This window comes from Genypterus blacodes, unplaced genomic scaffold (assembly GCF_046128005.1).
Source record: "Genypterus blacodes isolate CSIRO-AG114 ecotype Tasmania unplaced genomic scaffold, CSIRO-AGI_Gbla_v1 ptg000195l_1, whole genome shotgun sequence".
Taxonomy (NCBI): Eukaryota; Metazoa; Chordata; class Actinopteri; order Ophidiiformes; family Ophidiidae; genus Genypterus; species Genypterus blacodes.
The window spans coordinates 839,987-861,774 of NW_027466995.1; the positions used below are offsets into that span (position 1 = coordinate 839,987).

General features: G+C 43.1%; 1 protein-coding gene across 2 annotated transcripts; it reads left to right on the forward strand.

Moving 5' to 3' along the window:
- The first annotated feature begins 766 nt into the window (after positions 1–766).
- ide (insulin-degrading enzyme) lies at positions 767–21,141 on the forward strand. 2 transcript variants are annotated; one of them, XM_076169260.1, is made up of 25 exons: positions 767–892; positions 1,890–2,074; positions 2,784–2,991; positions 4,217–4,386; positions 5,905–6,027; positions 6,224–6,336; positions 6,432–6,594; positions 6,736–6,828; positions 6,982–7,073; positions 7,421–7,501; positions 7,888–7,991; positions 8,179–8,281; positions 8,360–8,482; positions 8,673–8,755; positions 9,099–9,243; positions 11,855–11,965; positions 12,171–12,291; positions 13,745–13,836; positions 14,584–14,695; positions 16,272–16,439; positions 16,960–17,232; positions 18,223–18,284; positions 19,231–19,303; positions 19,401–19,468; positions 20,128–21,141. In XM_076169260.1, the coding sequence occupies exons 1-25, from the start codon at positions 795–797 to the stop codon at positions 20,221–20,223; spliced, it is 3,060 nt and encodes a 1,019-aa protein (XP_076025375.1). In that variant the 5' UTR covers positions 767–794; the 3' UTR covers positions 20,224–21,141. The 2 variants fall into 2 exon arrangements, with proteins under 2 accessions (XP_076025375.1, XP_076025376.1); XM_076169261.1 differs by lacking the exon at positions 9,099–9,243 and adding an exon at positions 9,989–10,133.
- The last annotated feature ends 647 nt before the right edge of the window (positions 21,142–21,788 follow it).

Below are 21,788 nucleotides of genomic sequence, written 5' to 3' on the forward strand. Positions count from 1 at the left end.
CTAAGATAATTTAATAAATATATATTGGTGGGGGGAATATATTGTTGCTGAATTAATCATTGTTATTATTATTACTCCTAGTATTACTGCTACTGCTACTACTGCTAGTTTCTATTTATTTTTTCAGTGATATGCGCAGCAATAACTCCATATTATTATTGACATGCCTACTACAAAATCTAAATACATAACGGCTGGATTTATAATCAGTATTAGTAATATCATCGTCAATCTACGCATGCAGCAATAACTATAACTATACAATTATTATTTCCACGTCTACTTTCAAACATTATTAACGGAAACACAAGTTCGTAAGTTTAGTAAATGAGTTAAAAAAAAACTATATTTAATGTAAACCGTAAAGAAAATGGTGTTAATTAAAACTTTGAAAGTCTGGACGTGGATGCTAGTTCGCGCACGCGTGGTCCAGATCAGGTTTTCGGATCCAAATCGGGTAGCGACCCATTCGTACTTGTCTGTCTCCATCTAGCGGCCGTTCAATGTCAGCAATTATTGCAACAAAGCATCACACCAAATTGGACAGACAAACTTAATCAATAACAGAACTGATTCACAACGCAGTTATACTACATACATACATTGTTTGCATTCTGTTGGTCCTCTTTAATTTAAAACATCAAGCTATCTTATAGAATTTCCGTTAATAAAAAGTGTAATCGGATAAATTAATTAATAGGGAAATTATTACAATATTCCACTAAGTCTTTGTTCTGAGCTCGACTATCGTGTCTGTTCAAAGATGGCGTTGTAAAAGCAGGGGTTTGTTTTTCATGGGTGCAAAGTATGTTTCGTTCTTTATCCGAGCGGCCCAGTTTAACAGGTACCTCCGGTCAGCAGGGAAAGGGTTCTTCTTTCAACAAGACTTAAGGTGCGCATACTTAGGAAAACCTTTTACTGTTTTTGTTCAATGTTATAGAAATATTTATATCTGCGTTGTCTTCGCCCGAATCGACGCGCTAGTTAGCCACAGCGAGTGCTCCGGTTAAAGCCGGCTTATGTTAGCTTCGCTGCTACATTAAGGGCTACACAAGCGTGTCACCCGAGTCTGTAGAGGCAATTGCCCTTAAAATTATCTTCGCGGGTGGCTGTTAAACCTAATGAGACAAAATATAGTTAGCCGCCAACTCTTTAACATGAATTATTACTAACTTTTCAAATATGTTGCTCGGACTGCTAGCCGCCTACTAGCTAAAATAAAATAAGCTAACACCGGGTTTATTTAGTTTGATGTCATTTGCTTGTCATCGGTAGAAAATCAAATCTATAGCTCTGTGTAAAACAGCGAAAAGTTGTCGCGTTCTCAGACAATTAGTTGGTAATAAATGGCGGAATTAAGGATGTTAGGACCGGATGCTTGTGCTCCTATTTGACAGCCATAGATCGCAGGATTGCTTTTAAGCTCTATTAATTAGTTTGATTTTTTTTTAGTGAAACGTATATATGCCTGCGAGCATGGCGAAGGGTTGAAAACCATTCAAACCTACGTCATGTTCGCATAGATACACATAAATAATCATACATGCTCAATACAAACAGTTAAGATTGATCTTTGACCAGAGACGACCTGGTTTCGTCAATATAATTTTATACCTAATATGGTCGAATCAGCGAATCTGTAGCATCTGTTGCAAGTGTGAGCATTAGGGTGTGTGTCTGTGTGTAACTGTTAAATGACTTCAGCTTTTTGTCTCTGCTCAACCATGCAGAGACATTGGAGTTGGACAGCTTTAAAGAGAGAGACCTTGAAAGAGACCATGGCCAGTCTGAAGTGTTGAGACTTGATGGAATGTGAACTTGGCTGGAAAGACTGTTCGATAAATCACACAATAACACTTTGATGTCACGTTTGAATCCCTCCTCTGCAGGTTCGTGTCATCCTCGCCCCTCAGAATGACCGATCCGGCTGAGCAGCGGGTGGTGAGTGAAATAATCCGCTCTCCAGAGGACAAGCGGGTTTACAGGGGACTTGAATTTTCCAATGGTCTCAAGGCCATGCTCATCAGTGACCCCACAACAGACAAGTCCTCAGCAGCTCTGGATGTCCACATAGGTAAAGTGCTTTCTTGACAATTCTCTAGCCAGCTGATGGTGTGTATTTTTGCATTGTTACATTCCTTCAGGTGTCTCACACAGCTTTGTAAAATTCAGCTATTCAGCACAGGATGGACATTTTTAGTCCGTATGTTGTGGGAAATGCATATTCTAAGAAACATTGTGTTTGGATACATGTTGACTATTCTGTGGCTGGCTGTGTGTAGATGCACAGGAAAAAGTCTGAACGTAATGTGAAAATGTATGTATTAGTATAAAAGTGAAAGAGAAACCAGAAAGCTGTGGCTATGTGAAATGCTCTTTCTCGTGTTCTGCCTCATCAGAGTTAAAGAGTGATGCAAATTACCTGCTTAATTCAAAACACAGCATAAAAAAAAAAAAAAGCATAGCCTCAGCCTTAAGAAGCTGCTGCGTTGTAGCAGTATGTGTGAACATTATCTGAGCGTGTACCCTCTCCAGCTGTTGGCGGATGATATAAATATGTTGCTTAACTAAACAGATAAGTCTGTAGACCTGCTTCTTGCAACAGACCTCAATTTCCCAATCGCTTATGAAGTTGTTTTGGCTTTGACATGTTCACAAACAATTGACTTGCAGACACATAGCATGTGCATGCCATTGAGGTGTCGTTGACTTACAGAGTCTTTAGAAACTACTAAGCAAAGTCAGAAAGTATACTTCTCTCAAATGTAAACTTGTATTCACAGGTTCATTGTCGGACCCAGTGAACATCTCAGGTCTGGCACACTTTTGTGAACACATGCTGTTCCTGGGAACCAAGAAGTACCCCAAGGAGAATGAGTACAGCCAGTTTCTCAGTGAGCATGCAGGCAGCTCCAATGCCTTTACCAGCGGAGAGCATACCAACTACTACTTCGACGTGTCTCATGAGCATTTGGAAGGAGCACTAGATAGGTAATTTTTTCCATCTTTATTGGACTTTATTGTAGAAAGCACTTTCATATCATCCTTTACCCATTAGTGCATTCTTGTACAGGTATATTTTATACTTATGTATGTCCTTGGCTGTGCACAGCTGGACCCAACATTTGGTGTAAGCTTCTCTGATGTAGACACATAAGTGATGTAAGGATTTGAGCCACTGTAGTAGATCGAACCCGATTTCTTTTCCACTATTATGTTTACTTACAGTTAACAGAGGTACTTAAATGGTCCTTAATACATAGACATACATATATGGTCTGGTTTACTAAGATTTAGTTAAAGGTGTTAAAGCCACCAGAGCAGAAGATCATTTTCTTTGTTCGGTTGCACACCCAGCCTCAATGCGCTTTGTTGTGTAACCATGATAGTATTGCCCTCCCTGAAACCACATGCATAGGTTGAGACTGACGACCTCAGCTTTGCATGGGGCTCAGTTCACATGTCAGCTGCGGTGGCTCGGAGAATACGGTGGGGTGGTGTCAGAATTAAACCTATTGAGATAAGCTTACACCCTTTATAAATGAATTATAGGCCAGTGAGCAGCTGCTTGTGCCATAGGATAATTGTTTTCCTGTCTCTGTGAACTGTGTAGACCAGCTGAACTTAAATGGCAGGAAAGGACAGTGCAGAGTGTGTTGAAATATTGATGACGTTGCCCTTTTGAAAATACTAATTAAGAGCATTGTGTCTTTGGGGATCATCTGTGTCATAGCTTGGCAAGGCTGGGCTGCAAGAAATACTCAATTTTCAATATATATATATATACAATTTTCACCCAACATATTAGTGGTATCCCTCAGGGAGAACTGACATTTCAACTAACCTCCTATTATAAGGAGCTTTTTGTAGGCAAATAATATATGTTTGTCTTTCCCTCCTTTGCATGGCAGTTGCACACACCCGACACTCATGCAAATTGATTTGCATCTCAGCTTCTTGTCCTTTTCATTTCTTTGTCCTCCATAGGGTCAAGTAGACAAACACGAACAATGAAGATATACAGACTGTATTTTTATTCTTACCTTTAAAGATGATATAATTTTGCTCAATGTCGCCACCAAATCCTACATCACTTTTAAAAAATTGCACAGATATGAAGAATGTATTATTATCATTGTGCGTCTTATATGGTTTGACTGCCTAAACTATATTCAAGTGTTTGTGTCAATCAACAATACTTTGTATGTCTCTGTAGGTTTGCTCAATTCTTTCTGTGTCCACTGTTTGATGAGAGCTGCAAGGACCGGGAGGTGAACGCTGTAGATTCTGAACATGAGAAGAACCTGATGAACGATGCCTGGAGGCTGTTTCAGTTGGAGAAGGCCACTGGCAACCCCAACCACCCTTTCAGTAAATTTGGAACAGGTATAATTCTCAAAGTGCTATCATCACTAAAGCAGCAAATGGGTCATCTCATATGATCCAAAGTACATTTTGTATCGGCCTGCTGTCCTTATTTGCATATTAATGTTGAAAGTGGGATTTGTTGAAGCTACTATCACTATTTTTTGTTTGATGTGCACTTCACATGAACTATTGACACTATAAAGTTAAAAAAAATATGCGGACACCCTCCCCAAATATGTAGGTCAGCTGTTCCAGCAACACCTATTGCAAACAGGTGCATAAAAAGGTGCAGTGTACCAGCCACTGGACTCTGGAGCATTGTAAACGTGTTCTTTGGAATGATGAGTCACGTTCACTGTCTGGCAGTCTGACAGACGAATCTGGGTTTGGTGGATGCCAGGGGATTACTACCAACCGGAATGCATAGTGCCTACTGTAAAGTTGGATGTGGAGGGATAATGGTCTAGGACTGTTTCACTATGAATGACACATTGGGCTAAGCTGGTCTTCTGTATTCGTCCCTAACAATGTTGTTATATAATGTAAACTCAAAGAATCTAATGTTGTGAGATCAAAGTGGTCCACAGCTTGTTGAAAGCTGGCTTTCTGTTACAGTGAATTTTCAGACTTAGGCGTAGAGCAGCTCCTACCTCAGACTTACCAGTTGGTGGCAGTCTTGAGTTGTATAGTCTTAGACTTTTCACCCTCCAGCTAAGAGTAGACGAGGATCACACAGACCTGAAAATCATTCACTCTGGCAACTAGAGAGAAGTAAAATTGAGCCTCATTTGTACCAGATTCAATTTGTAGAAGTAGGTACATAATCATCTCCATATTGTATACTTTGCTTTTTCTTGCGTGATTAAGTGAAAAGAAACCGAAAACCAATTGGAACTCTTTTTTCAGAGGTGCTAGATGTAGGCTGTGGTTGTATTCGATAGGAGACACATTCAGAGAGAGCAGGCAAGCAGCCCAGTCATATGCCTGACAGGCTACTGATAATGTATCATAGTAAGCTCTGGTTCAGTCTGTGTACTGACAGCGTTCTCAGAGAGCGATCCAAGACGCTCTCAAGAATATGCTGGCATTGTTCTGCAGCTCACAAAAGAAGAGAAAATCAATGAGCAAGATGGAACAATTGTGCTAACACGACACTCACGATAATGCACTATCCACCGGCTGCACAATAAGATCCTCATATTTGTAAATCTAATATGAAATTGATTTTGTGTTTTGTTGACCTATGGCTTTTGTGGTCATGTGGAACTTCAAGGCCTGAAAAATTTTATAAATAACTCCATGTTTTATTTCATTGATGTATTGTAACTGTTCTGTTCAAACTTGCTTCAGTGGTGTTTTTAATTATTTATTCCTAATTATGGCTGTTGGTCAATGTTTGATGTATGATGCATCTGATTGGTTGTTCTGTGTTTAGAAATGGTGTATACTGGAATTATAAATAACAATAAGCACTAATAAGTACACATATGCACTTCTACCAAACATTTCTTTAAAGTATATGCTTTTCTTTCCAAGGTAACAAACTGACCCTTGAGACCAGGCCATCCAAAGAAGGGATTGATATCCGTCAAGAGCTCCTGAAATTTCACTCCACATACTACTCCTCAAACCTCATGGGACTCTGTGTATTGGGAAGAGGTATGAGTTCATCAGCCACAAATGTAACATGATGAAGTACAATGTCGTGTTACTCATTCATCATGAATTGTTTGCACTTACTCAGCTTCTGAATGGCATTGAGCTTTGCCATGCACAGCAAAAATGTCTCTGTATCAACATCAAGTCAAATTAAAAGTGTGTCCATATGAACCCCTTCCTCCCTCTTTTTCTGTAGAATCACTAGATGACTTGACCGCCATGGTGGTCAAGCTATTTGGAGAGGTGGAGAACAAAAATGTGCCTATCCCAGAATTCCCTGAACACCCCTTCCAGGAAGAACATCTCAGAGTGAGCCACTGACTAATTTCACACACAATTCCTCATAGTTGAGCTGTAATGAAAGCTGTAATTGTATGTGATTATGTTCTTGTTTTCTTCCATAGCAATTCTACAAAGTGGTTCCTATCAAAGACATCAGAAACCTCTACGTGACGTTCCCCATCCCAGACCTACAGAAGTACTACAAGTCTAATCCGGGACATTATCTGGGACATCTTATTGGTCATGAAGGACCAGGAAGTTTGTTATCTGAGCTGAAATCTAAAGGTATTATGTTTATCAGACTCTTGCAACTTTACATGACATGTTAGAATTGTCTTAGTAGCATTTATGTAAATGTAATAAGAACCAACCAATTGCTTACCCCACCCTGTCAAATTTGATCATTTTCATAACTGCTGTTTTCAGGCTGGGTAAATACGCTTGTTGGTGGACAAAAAGAAGGCGCCAAAGGATTCATGTTCTTCATCATCAATGTGGACTTGACTGAGGAGGGCCTCTGTGAGTACTGCATGTTATTACTTTTGCTTGGTTATCGTATATAGCTGTGATTTGCACATCATTGTGAATATTTCAGTGTAAAGAGACTTTTATTTGTTGTTTAATTAAGATTTAAATTATGCCCACTAAGATATGATTTTCTTGTCGCTGCAGTACATGTGGAGGACATCATCTTTCACATGTTCCAGTACATTCAGAAACTGCGTACTGAGGGACCTCAGGAGTGGGTGTTTCAAGAGTGCAAGGTAATTATTACTTTTTGCAACACTGGATAGAATCTTGACCATTTTATTCATAGGCAAGACTATTTTTTTTAATCATTAGCAACAGAGGCTGATGGAGTCCGTAATACACCATCTTCTGCCAATCATAAACCAAAGACCATTTAGCTTGTTGATATATTGTTGTATTTGTCTCCCTTCACTGAGCTGATGGAAAACTAAGGGATCAAAATCATATGTGGGTTTTTAAGTCCATGACATTTCCCTCTTTAGATTTTAAATCTGCATTGCAGACAAATGATTCCTTGTGACTTGATAGATAACCTTTTCTTTTCCACGTGCTGTCTTGGTTTCTCTGTCCTTCACTATAGGATTTAAACAAAGTGGCCTTCAGGTTCAAGGACAAGGAGCGACCCCGTGGCTATACATCAAAAGTTGCTGGTTTGCTACATGTAAGTCCCGTCTCCATATGCAAGGGGGTCACACTGTCTGTACTCATCATCAGGCTGCATGGTGGGGATTGAGGGGATGCAGGCACAGTGAAGATAAGGCTGTCATCATACTACAGTCTCTGTAGTGCTGCCCTCCAGAGTTCATGTATAATCTGTTTGGGTAATACTGATGAGAGGAATTCTGTTGTATACATTGACGATAATGTTACAAGATTTCGCCAATCAAAGATTGCAGTAGAATATCTGCAGACCAGGTCCATATTGTGAAGATACAAGTAGATTTTGTAGTAGTAGAAGTACAATTCACCCCTTAAACCACTTCTCCAATCCAGTCACAGTGCCCTCAACTGCATCCAGTTTGATGATGAAAATGTTGTCCGTTTCAGTACTACCCCCTTGAAGAGGTTCTTGCAGCAGAATACCTTCTGGAGGACTTCAGGCCAGATCTGATAGAGATGGTGCTGGATAAGCTTAGACCAGAGCATGTCAGGTCAGTGTGAGATCATTCTCTCCTCAGGTGCAGCTCCTGAGGTGAAAGTATCTCTTAATTTCAGTATCACAGTATTATTCAACATCAATCTGGACATGTTTAATACCATGACAGGCTATCAGACTGCTTCTGAGAGGATTTTCTATCCATATAAGTTGACCTGGTTCTATCTGTACTCTTCCTCCAGAGTTGCAGTGGTGTCCAAGTCATTTGAAGGACAAACGGATAAAACAGAAGAGTGGTATGGCACACAGTACAAACAGGAGGCCATCGCTGAGGAGTCCATCCAGGTGACTGACCAGTATCATACTGCTCTGTATATGTGACTACTGCTTAGATTTTCCTGCTGATTGTGTGCGTGTTTTCAGAAATGGGGCAATGCAGACCTCAACGGAAAATTCAAATTGCCTATGAAGAACGAGTTCATCCCTACCAGCTTTGAGATCTACCCTATTGAAAAAGACACTCCAACCACCCCAACTTTAATCAGGGCAAGTGTTTGACGTTGGAGCAGCTTAACCAAAATATTGTCTCTCTTGATTACATGGTAGCAATGGGCAGTCATTGGTCAATTGCTTTTTGTTCTGATTTTGATCTTTGCTTTTCATTGATCATACCAGTTTACATTCCAATTTCTGAACTAGTTAATTTAACATATATCATATTGGCTGTCTTTCTCAGGACACTGCAATGAGCAAGGTGTGGTTCAAGCAGGACGACAAGTTCTTCCTGCCCAAAGCATGTCTGAACTTTGAGTTCTTCAGGTGAGTAACTAAGAGTGACTTTTTTTTACGTAGATATTTTGGCCACAACTAGCACTAGGGCTTGTAATCCAAAAATGTCTTCATTAATTTATCTATTAGTTACTTTTCCAATATTAATACTTGAATTGGTTGAATGAAATGGTGTTTTTTATTACAATTTATGAAATATTGAAAAGCTATTTAAAAAAAGAAGCTAAATTGAATGTTCGTAGATGACGTCATGTGCCGGCAAAGACCCATTAACGACACGGTGCCATTCATTCCTATTGGAGTAGAATCGGTGCAAATTCTACCTGTGGTTGTTCCATTATGCCTTCTGTGACCACTGTAATTTTTCCTGCAGCCCGTTTGCGTATGTGGACCCCTTGCATTGTAACATGGCATATTTATACCTGGAGCTCCTCAAGGACTCCCTCAACGAGTATGCATATGCAGCCGAGCTAGCTGGCTTGAACTATGACCTCCAAAATACCGTCTATGGGATGTATGTAAGTATTCAGTGTCTCCCCCCCATCGTTCTCATGCTGCATCCCAAACCTCAAGTCCCCTGCCCTTGTTCATCCTCAAACTGGGTCAGCTTTGAGTTGAAAGGGTGTGAGCCACACACCGTATGGGACTAGATTGGAAAGGTTTGTCACATTGGACAATACAATGTGTGAACAAAAATTCCAATAACAGACAGAGAATGTTACTTGGTCCATCACTGTAATAGTTATCTAATGTGGTAAAGCTCGCCCACCTTGGTAGTGGGTATACATTATAATAAATAACCTTAGAAACCATCTGACCCAGATCTGACTGAACGCCAACTACCCTTTTTTTTCTGTCCACATTTTCCTCTTCATTCTTCATCGACCCTTTTTTCACCTTTGCTCATCCACCTCCTACAAAACTTCGGGAGTATTCGCGAGGTGTTAAGTTTCTGTTGCCTGACACCTATCAGATTGTTCTTTCCAGTCCTTCAGACTGTTGGAATTGAATGGAGACCTCTAGTCACGGGGTGAAGCAGGCGTTGAAATCTGATTTAAAGCTAGTTTCAAAGAATTCAAAACTCATTGTAGAACAGCGATGGCACGAGTCCTATAGTTTTGCCACTGCCGACGGGGTAGAAAGCTGGTCACAAGGCTGCATATACATACTCTTATCATTCTTATTTTGTCTTATTTATTTTTATACATCTCCAACAAACATGTCTTTTGATATTTGTTCTTTTTTTTTTCCCCCCTCCATTAGTCGCTACCTATATGCAGATCCCCTGCACTGCAACATGGCCTACTTGTTATTCAGGTTACTTGAGGATGAATTAAAAGAGTATACATATGCAGCCCGCCTGGCTGGGCTGGTGTATGGCGTAGCCTCAGGGATGAATGCCATCATCGTAAGTAAGCCCTTTGTACCCTGAAGGCTGGTGGGGGCGCCGGTGATGGCCCGTCTTGAGGCTTTGAGAGTGCAGGACACTGGCTTGCTTTCCTATGTAATCGTCTTTCTATCATCTTGATTGTGCAAAAATCCTTTGAGCCCTGCATGACAAACCAGAGGGATTATAAGGAAGGTTCCACTCACACCAACTTCATTTGCGACTTACAATCACTGAATGCTGCCCAAATTACCTGTATTGATATTTTATTGTATTTTATCTATGTTTTACCTCCTTACCGGAAGATGATCTGGTAATTTCCTGGCATATCAGAAGCAGGTGTACCCCTTAATATAATTTAAATATTTTAATTTATTTTTGAGATATTCTTTCATAAGAAAAGGAGGCACATTTCTGATGCCTTCAAGCATCTGTGAAGCAGACTTACAAGTTTGATCAGACTTGATAAAGGACAAGGACAAAAACTTATTTTTTACTGACTCACGTACCAAACTCATTCAAGCTAATGCATTCAGATGGTGAACGTGAATCTATTAGAAATGAGCCGGAGAAATACTAGCTGGCAGGATTTCACATACACTAAAGATTTATTTTTCCATTCCCTTGAATGCCTTTTTGTACCTTCCATTGTTTCAGTTGTCATACGGATGGTATGTAGCGTCTATATCCCAAGATCCAAGCCGTGCAGCCAAATTATTCAGATCCTCTTGACATTTATAGTCGTACTGCTGAGTCAGGCGCACCAAGCAAGTTGGAAGTGGAGCTCTACCCGGAAGGTTTGTTAGGCGGGGTAATGCCTGATTGAGCAGCTTTTATGCCTGTCCACGTAACACAGAAGCCTGTTCTTCATTTATGGATACAGAAATCTGTTTGTGTGTTTGTCTGTCGGGGATTACATATTTGCTGTGGTTTGCTCTCTTCTTTCAAGGTTTCTAACTTTGGCACTAACTCCTAAACCCTTTTCATGTGACCTAGTAACCTGAATGCATTGTCCTGCCATAGATCTTCTTATCATTGAGCTTTCTCTCGCCACTGAAAATTCATGATTGATGGTCTCCCCTCCGAGCCAACTACTCCACACACTGTCTGTGTAGTTGTGTGATATACAGGCCATAATTGACTCGAGTCAGCAGTATTGGTGTGGCTGACCGGATATTTGTCAAGGTTAATGATGTTAGGAGAGATTACTTGTAGCAGGTGTCACCACAGGGAGCTTGAGACGGGGAGAGGGAAAGAATGGGATGGGCATGAGAGTGTAGCCGTGTAGCTGCAGCTTTTGCTGAATCATGAAGGGCTATAAGGTGTAGATGACTTTGCAAAAATTAGTCTCTAACCTTGATTCCTCTTGTCCATTTAAAAAAATATTAATTTACATTTACAAAAAAGATGTAATTTGCCGAAGCCTGATAAAGCGTATACCCCATGACAAAGAACTTCATTGCTGACCCAGAACTATTAAAATGCTTTTAAAAGCTGTACATCTGCATTGTATTATGCATTTCAATGAACACAGCCATTTTGTTGTCATTGTATCTCCTCTGAATACTCTGACTCTGAAGCTGATAGCAATATTCACAGTAGAAGAAAACATGCTTACAGGCCTTATTAGCGGAGTTCTTATTTTACAAAGAAGAAAGGTAGCTGTGTAAAGGTGTAGGAAGAGCATAATAATGTCAGGCTCTGTTTTTTATTTGTTGATAACCTCTCACACTCTGCTGCAGCTGTCTGTCAAAGGCTACAATGATAAGCAACACATTCTGCTGAAGAAGATTGTGGAGAAGATGGCCACCTTTGAGATCGACGAGAGGCGCTTTGACATCATCAAGGAAGCGGTAATTGCCCAGTCACTACATCTCCAGTGACGAGACATGAATCACAATGCACGATTATCCCTACCTACACACACTCTGAGAACCCCTTCATTCTCTAACAGCACAGATGAGCAATACAGTATCTCTATCTTGAATTGATTTTCCTTCCTCCTCCACCTTTTTTAAAGTTTTGGTGTTGAACTAACTTTGCCCCATCTCTCTGCAGTACATGAGGTCTTTGAACAACTTCAGAGCTGAGCAGCCGCACCAACACGCCATGTACTACCTCCGTCTACTGATGACAGAGGTCGCCTGGACCAAAGATGAACTCAGAGAGGCGCTTGATGGTGAGACGCTCCTCTTTCATCGCACTGTTTCTCATTATTTCTGACTCAAAGCCATATTTCTGTTTCCCAGCCTATTTCCATTTAAAACCAGGTTTATACTTGCAGTTAATTTATAAATGTTGCCTATATTGGCGGGGTGATGCTTTCTTTTGAAGGCTTAGTTGTGCACGTCTTCTAGAATTAATGTGACATGTTTGCAAGATGCAATTCCTATAACAACAAATCACAGCAACATCAGCTAATTTCGCATCAGCAGCTCCGTGACAGCGACAGCCAGAAAAAAGACCGATCAAGCACGGCCAGTTGGTTTGATTGTCTAGCATGAATCTATATTTTCTCTTTGATTGTTGCAATCTTTGTTTGCAAAGTTTATAAGAATTGGAAGTTGTGTTTAAGGTATTCTTGAACAAACAAGGAACAATTTGTTAAATGATTGTCCCCTGGTGAATGAAGTATTTAATCCTTCAGAATGGAATAAATTATTCAAGCAAATATCTGCATATATAGAGATAATATCTACTATAAACCTGGCCTAATGAAGCTAACTCCTCTTCTAACTAGAAACAAACAAGAGAAGCTTATGTAAAGTGGTGAGCTGTGTCTGAAACATTTTGGGCCCTATAAACCAAGCACAGTCACATGGGTTTTAGTCTTAATTTAGTCTTTTTAGTGGCCCCACACCTGCTATTTGCCACCGCACGCACGGGAATTACATAAGTTGTGGTCCACAAGTTTGGGAAGAGTTGAAGCACCAAGACTGTATACACGGCCTTAGGTGCTTTACTTTCTTTTGCTTCACTCACTTTAGTGCTCTCTTGTCTGCTCCTCCCTGCTGCTCTCCTCCTTCAGTCCTCATTTGAATGCTGAAGCTGTGCTAGAACAGATGCCTCCCTAGCTGCAGTCTTTTCTCTCTGCAGTCTAGTCTGGAACCTGAAGGGCAGCTTGTTATATTTCTCGCCGTGGCTCTTACACACACCAGCCTCAGATTCACACGAGACTCAATTAACCTGCAAGGTCGAGGCCTGTAGCCCGGTCACATGGGTCTGGAGTTACTACGGCTCGTTCCCTTATCGGTGTCCTCTGCCTCCTCCTGTCCCCTGTCTGGAGTCGCACAGACACTTTGTATCTGTTATTTCCTGGTTAATATATGCAGTTGAGTCTGTGGACAAATGGCCGTTTAGATTAATTGCATGTCCGTGTGTATCGCTGGTGTAGCTCATCCTTGAATCTGGGTCAGACGTTGTTTGAATTCAGAGTGGCCAGCCTACACTGAAGCAGACCTCATTTTTCTTTTATGTCTTAACTGAATGCGTGCCGTATGTATTTTTGCTTTGTGGCAGGAAAGCTATGATAGAATCTCTGCACGTAGTTTCACTTGATTCTGTTCTGTTTTGTTAGCGGTTTGGGAAATTGCTCCTTGATTGATTGCTATTGTATGTAATCTTTATTCCAGATGTAACTCTCCCACGCCTCAAGGCCTTCATACCGCAGCTGTTGTCACGGTTACATATTGAGGCTCTTCTCCATGGCAACATCACCAAGGAGGTTTGTTCAAAGTTGCTGCTTTCCTTCTTTTTTTTTTCCTTCCCGCAGAGGAAATTTTAATTTTGTTAGTCTTCCGCCTTGATGTATCTACAACGTCACAATGGTTCAGCTTTCATATATTATCTGGCAAAATCAATCCTCCTTTGTCTCTGAATATTCACCACTCACCTATTACGAGACTCTCATCTCAAGTCGCACATTACTTGAGGTCCCAGCTGCCACGGCGTCTCCATTTTGCCACGTAATAATTACACCGACACAGTCTGGCGGAGTCGGAATTGGATTCTCCAGCGAGCGCAATGATCCTTTGTGTCATCATGGAGTGTAACTTTAGTGCACGAGCCAAGTGACATTGTAGCGCTCTTCCATCCGTGTCCTGCGATTCTTAGATTTGATGGTAAATTTAAATGATGTATATGTCAACAAAGAAGGTAATGTCTTGACTGTCAAAAACAACAGATCAAAAATGTGTTGCCCAACCCTTTTTCAGGAAACCTTTCACCAGCAGACTCCTAAATCATTCCCATTTATCCCCCACATACACACTCGCACTCCTACTTGCTGGTTCAGTCGCTAACATGCTGGACTTATGGATAACGCAAAATGCACACAAATTTTAATTGCAAAGAAATGTAACGGCAACATTTTCGGAAAGTGTGAAACGCTTCTGCATGTCTTATCAGAGGGGGTTAATGGTTTCAATTGATTAAAATGCAATATTATTTCTCCCTGCTGTCGTCTCTCTAGTCTGCTCTCGGCATGATGCAGATGGTGGAGGACACACTCATTCAGCATGCTCACACTAAGCCCCTCCTCCCGAGCCAACTGATTCGCTACAGAGAGGTCCAGGTTCCAGATGGTAGGTCGCCGCCCACCCCCCACCCCACTATAGCACAGTTGCACACCAGTTAAACACTCTTAATCATCATATGACTTTCATTCGGGTTGCCATGGTGACCCAGTAGTAGTGTCCAACGCCGTTGCCCTCGTCATCTTTGACGCCGCAATGCGTTTGTGTTGACTTGATTAAATTCTGCCCTCATTTCCTTTTTGGAGGAACATAGCAGTCATTGAGTAGGAACAGACGTCAGCGGGCAAATTACACGCACACTTTTCCCTTGAACTCACAGATGCGTGCACACATGCAAAGCAAAGCACCTGCACCGCCTCTCTGATTACATTAGGAAAGTGTAGCGTGGAGAGGAAAAGCAGAGCACTGTGGGTCCACCTGGAGACATCCTGTGTCCCACCGAGGGAGTTTCCAGACTGCCAGGCAGACGTAGAACAGCAGTACAGCAGAAGGACCTGAACGATGTAAACACAAAATTAGCTCATCAAATGACTGGATGGCTGACAGTCTGTCCATCAAACACATTACAACATTATGACTGTAGTGGCGTACACAGTAAGTTAGGTTGTGCAGGTCCCTTTAGTCCAAATTAAGATAGGCAGTTGTTTCTCTCCTTTTTGCTTTTAAGTGAGCAGAACAGCATCGTGTACCGGAGAAGTGCTCAACTTAACGGTAAAGTGTTATGACAAACACTAATACACGGGGAAATTTCCACCCTGCACATGAGAGCTGTGAGTGACCAGGAGCTTAACTGGCCCAAAAAAAACACAATCTTTTTTTCTAAGTATAATTTCTCTGACACCTGACACATGCTGAGGAGAATGCAAAGGGAAATATTGAACTGTTGCCACGGTGACGCTCCCTCAGTGGAGAGCCAGTGTATGCATTACCCAGCCTCCATTCAGTGTGGTCGATCACAAGACAAACAATGTTTCCAACACTGCTGTTCCTCCTCATGTGAGGCTGAAAAGAAATGTAAAAAACCCTTTCTGAGTTTGGAAGGTGAAATTTAGACTAGACGAGTTTCTCTAAGCTTTCTAGCAATTAAGGGGAAAATGACTTTAAATTGAACTTGTTAAATCGTCTAATAAGGCTTAAGCTTTCTCATCTGCTCGTAATTTCAATGCTGGCTCGATGGTATTGATTTGATTGACAGCTGAAAATCTCCCAGATTGACAACCATTGCAGCCAATTACTATGAAAGATTGTCACAATAGATTACCTACACACACACACACCAGATATTTTTGAAGCAGCAGTTTTAACAGCACAATGGGCTTCATCCAGTGCTATCTGCCTCTTTCTACAAGTAAGAAACAGAGATCTTCTGACAGAGATGGCTACATTCTCCCTTTAATTATCCCTCTGCACACACACACACACACACACACACACACACACACACACACACACACACACACACACACACACACACACACACACACACACAGTACATTCAGATGTATAAGTTTTGGACCAAGACTGAAAATAATGGAGCTTTCACTGTTCCGATGTTTTTTCTCCTCTTGCATTTGTAAGTGAATGTCTGCAGCACTTCAAACAGCAATTCTTCTTCCCCTCTCAGGTGGCTGGTATGTTTATCAGCAGAGGAACGAGGTGCACAATAACTGCGGCATCGAGATCTACTACCAAACGGAGATGCAGACGACCCACGACAACATGCTGCTGGAGCTGTTCTGTCAGATCATCTCTGAGCCCTGCTTCAACACGCTGAGAACCAAAGAGCAGCTGGGTGAGCACACACACGTGCGGACACTAAACATGGCTGCAGACATGACATGAGAAATTGGTTGAAGTGAATCAATAAGCTGCCGTTTCGGTACTGAAACAAACATTGGGGAGTCATTTCTTGGCTCCTCCTCCTCCATCGAAGGTTCTTTCAACAGATCAGCCGCAGAAACTGCTGCTCTGACCTCACAAGGCCAAACATGGCTAATGGCTCCAGACCCAAGCTTCTCCCAGCCCAATCAAGCAAACAACTGTCATATTTAAATTGATTATGTACACAGCAAAACGGCAATTAAGATGTTAAGACTTTTCTTTATGGAAAAATAACGACTGGACTGACGGGAACATGCGAGCTTCCTATCCAGAGAGCCCGAGAGAGTGGGGTTGAGAAAAGATACCTACAAAAACTTAAACCAGTTTCTTTTAATGCAAAGCAAACCCACTCCAGCATCACCTCATTATTTAACATAAAGCCCGTGCGTGCTCATGGAGTTCATGCTGCCTCTCTCACTCTCTCTCTCCAGGCTACATCGTGTTCAGTGGGCCCCGGCGGGCAAACGGAGTCCAAGGCCTGCGCTTCATCATCCAGTCGGAGAAGGCGCCCCACTACCTGGAGAGTCGCGTAGAGGCGTTCCTCTGCACCATGCAGGCGTCAGTGGAGGAGATGAGCGACGAGGCCTTCCAGAAACACATCCAGGCGCTGGCCATCCGCCGCCTGGACAAGCCCAAGAAGCTCTCTGCTGAGTGTGCCAAGCACTGGGGAGAAATCATCTCCCAGCAGTATAACTTTGACAGAGGTGAGACGCTCTTATTATTCCTTTAGGGAGTTAAGCAAACGGAAGGTCTTTAATTATAATTAGAAGTAATGTTTTCTGGTGACGCTGGTATAATGAAGAGCTTGTATTACATGCATGGTCAGAGATAATGTGATATTGTTGAACTATAGGCAGCCCAAGTGGGTGACAGGTTCACTGCTCGGAGCCAAACAAATTGGCATTGATTAGTCTTCCATAATGTGCATCATCCACCTCTGTCTCGCCGCGCTCCCCTGGTTGCCATAATGGATCGTAATGGGCTCCGTTCACACAGGTAATCTGCCCAAAGCCCTGAGCTATGGCACGCTGAAAGGCAGCCGAGGGAGTGGCGGTGATTAGTGATAGTAGCAGTGCGAGAGGATCAGAGGAGGGAGTACTGAGGGCACGTAAACGCGTTCAACGCCAAGGGCACAAAAACGTCAAGGATTAGCCCAGGCTCGCAGACTGCCCGTTCAGCTTTAACGTCGTGTTGCTCCCAGCCTTTACTCGACTTATTGGAAAGGGTTCGGCTCTGTTTGGTCTTCACGGCGACATCATTTTGAATAGAAGTATTGTCTCACTCGTGCTTGTGCGAGTTCTGCCCGTTTCCTATTGACACAATTTTCATGCCTTGCCTGCCTTGCTTCAGCAGTGATGTTTATGGAGGACAGGTTTACCCAGAGTTACTTTGAAAGACGGCCTGGCTACACTGATTTAATCATCCGCTTGTATGTTTATTCATACAGGCAGCCATGCTTTGAATCATGTTGGACATAATGAAGTAATGCAGGTGGATTATTATGGATTTAGTAGGAAATCTGATTGGTTCCCGGTCTTAAGTCTGAGATGTTGAGGGTTCTAACAACCTGCTGTAGACTGAAAGCAAGTCACAATCCACCAAACTAAAAAGATGTACTATTTATAATTGTAAATGGTCTTTCACCTTGTTTTTGTGCAAAACTGACGGCTTTCACTTCCCCCTTTGTTTTCCAGATAACATCGAGGTTTCCTATCTGAAGACTTTGACAAAAGACAACGTCATGCACTTCTACAGAGTGAGTAAGACAAATCCATGTGGCTGTAACATGTCGGCGTGAAAGAATGAATCATTAACAAAACAAGTGGACGCCACCAAATGGAGGATTGAACGTGGCATGATTGGTCTGACGTGTGTGTGTGTGTGTGTGTGTGTGTGTGTGTGTGTGTGTGTGTGTGTGTGTGTGTGTGTGTGTGTGTGTGTGTGTGTGTGTGTGTGTGTGTGTGTGTGTGTGTGTGTGTGTGTGTGTGTGTGTGTGTGTGTGTGTGTGTGTGTGTGTGTGTGTGTGTGTGTGTGTGTGTGTGTGTGTGTGTGTGTGGTAGTCATAGCTGCGGAGGTGACAGTGACAGGATGCTGGCAGCATATTCAGCTGTCACGATGACAGGTTGCATCACAGGCCCACCCGCCCATTACGGGGGGATTAAGGGCCGGAGTGACGCGTCGTGGAAAGGCTTGGCTTTATCTCAGCCTGGCAGAAGCCATTACCTCACGCAGAATGAGCCTAATGCATTTCTAATGCGCCTCGTATCGCCGGCCATCACATAAGCATTTTCACGCATTTTCATTTTTTGTTTGCCCCCGTCTCGAGTTTACACCGTCTGAATTCAGATGAGCCATCTTCAGTCTAACGTAATCCGTAAGACTTCACCGTTGTCTTTCTGCTTCGGTCTCTCTGCTTCAGTCTCTCTGCTTCGGTCTCTCTGCTTCAGTCTCTCTGCTTCAATCTCTGTCTGCGTCTAAAAAGGCCTCAACAGCGACTCATCTCTCCATTTGGAATTATTTATGTTTACCCCCATTCAACTGGTGCAGCCACACGGAGTCCAATTTCTAAAACATGACCCGATCCTTAATTCCTGGCTGGAGGAGTGAAAGTCAGGGGTTGATTAGCAAACAGAAAAATAAGGAATTCTGTAGGTTGGCTGTGACCGTCTGTACATTATCCTAACTGTCCATGTGTGTTACAGGAGCGTCTGTCAGTGGAGGCGCCAAAGAGGCACAAGGTGTCCGTGCACGTCCTGTCCAGGGAAATGGAATCCTGTGAGTACCTGCTGCTCTCACTCTCACTCTCACTCACCGCTCCTCTCTGTGCCACAGTGATCTGAACTTTCCCCCTCCCCCCCTGTCTCGTCCTCAGGTCCCATCGTGGGAGAGTTCCCGGCTCAGAATGATGTCAACCTGGCCCCGGCCCCGTCCCTGCCCCAGGTAACAACCGCTCTATTTAGGTTATAATACATTAAACCAGGCGACTGAGACACGTTCACTCTTCTGATAACTTTTTCCAAATTGCCAGCGACCTTTATGCCCCCTTTTATAATTAGCTCCAGGCAGCTTGTTCGATCCAGAAGGCAGGAAGAATAACTGAAGTGCTTGTTTTCACTTCCTGTGACGAGCCAATGAGATTTCCTTCCATTCAAACGACACAACACAGCGCCGTGCGGCTCTTCTGCCCTTGTGGCCACAGTCGATACTGCAGCTTCTCATTTTGCCCCCGGAAAGAAGAAACTCGTCTCACACTAAGAAGAAAATTCCACGCATTCAGAAATCGCTCACTCAATTCCCCCCTGTGCATGCACAGGAAGTGAAGGAGGAAGCGGAGGATGTTTCTCACCATTTGTGCAGGATGAGCAGCTGTTAGTGGCATGAATGGGTTGCCATGTTTGGATTCGCCATCCATTGTTTAACACATTCACGTCCCCCCCCCTCCTGTGTTGCGCCTTCACCCGGTTCACGCTGCCAGAGGGTTAAAAATAGATGGGAGAGGTTTTGGCAGTCGTGGCTGTTTTGATAAGAGCACTGATGGTGTCGTTGCCATGGAGACGGCTTGTGTTTTTTCTGTTTCCTGACGCTCTGTTCTCTTGCAGCCGTCACTGGTGCAGGACATGACCGAGTTCAAGAGGAGCCTGCCCCTCTTCCCTCTAGTCAAGCCTCACATCAACTTCATGGCCGCCAAACTGTGAGCGAGGCCGGCGGGACGACACGCCGCAGCACCCACCTACCCGTCTCCCCTCTCCCCCCCCACCGTCAGGAAGACACCCATCTGACTGAGCCTGCATGAGCGTGTAGAGCATGTGGAGTGTAGAGTGTGTGTGTGTGTGTGCGTGTGTGTGTGTGCGTGTGTGTGTGTGCGCGTGTGTGTGTGCGTGGCAGGCCGGAGCCACTAGACCAGATGCTTGGAAACAAACGTATGAATCCCAAACTTTATCCCCGGTTGTCGCCGCAGACCGTGATAACGATAAGAGGCCACACCAGACTCACCTCATGTCAAAGTCTTAGGAGATTGCGGAACTTGGCACGCACTCGGCGCCGTGTAGGCGGATAGAAGAAGCAGTTAGCACCTAAAAGAAGAAGAAGAAAAAGGGATCTGACCCTTTAAGAGTTCGCCTATCCTTAAGATGATGCGTTTATTTGAATAATCCAGAGACTGAGCGCTGCTTGGACGGCGCTCGAAGTGAAAGCCAGGCGCCCCATGAAGGTTTTGTTTTGTTGTTGTTGTTGTTGTTGTGCTGGACTTATAGGTCGTCGCTCCGTCACGAAACGCGCGGCGAAAACGAAAAACGATCCGCTGCGCGTTCGTTTTCGCCGCGCGCCCGCTCGATTGTACATGTATGCATTTCTGAACGGCCTCACAGTCGTGGTTTTAATCTGCACAGGTTTTGAAGTATCTTCGCTTGTAAGGTGGTAAAATGTTGGGAGCCTTTGAGGAGCTGTTTTTAAATAGCAGGACGGTGCCCTTTGAACTAGTTTTACTTTTTTTAGTGTGTTTTACCGTAGGATTATGATTCAGACATCTCAGGGCTACCTCCACAACCTTTTTTCTTTCTTTTTAACATAAAATTTTATCAGTGATTGAAAAATAAAAGCTTTTATTGGACTCATCTCCATCCCTACTTTGTACATTTCACTACATGTGATGTAACCACTTTGTGTTTGTGAATCTGGAAGGGAATCCAGGCTGCTGAGGCGACAGTATTTATACCAGAGACACTTACAGACTTACTGCAGCTTGTGTCTTTTGTAAAGGGGGTTAGTTTGGATCAGGTGGTCATGATCAGCTGGACTCCAGGCCCCGGTACACTTTACGCTGCTGTCTCCTCTGATCCCTCCCCCCTTTGCTCTGATTGGTCCAGAAATCGATTGAATTACCAGTGAGGCACAAGCAGGTTCTGGACTCGATCCTCTGGTGGATGAACGAGTCTAAACATCATTTGTCATATTAATAGACAATTCTCCATCTTCCTTCCTGCTCTGCTGTAGAGGACAAACGTAACACCTCATCCCCCATCCTAGTCTTTTTATCGCTGATGAACTATAGCCACTGCCAGCTTCTCTCTTTCATTGGCTGTAATCGGCCTTGACCGTCGCCTTGTTGTGCCCCCTACTGGCTTAGTGGGGCGTTAAAGGAACTGTATTTAAGCGTACTGGGGCCTGGAGCTGTCCTGAGTCTGCCAAGCAGTTGGATCTGCTCTGGGCTGGACTGAACACCAGATGATCCATGTGGCTCTTAGAGAGCGCATGAGAAACA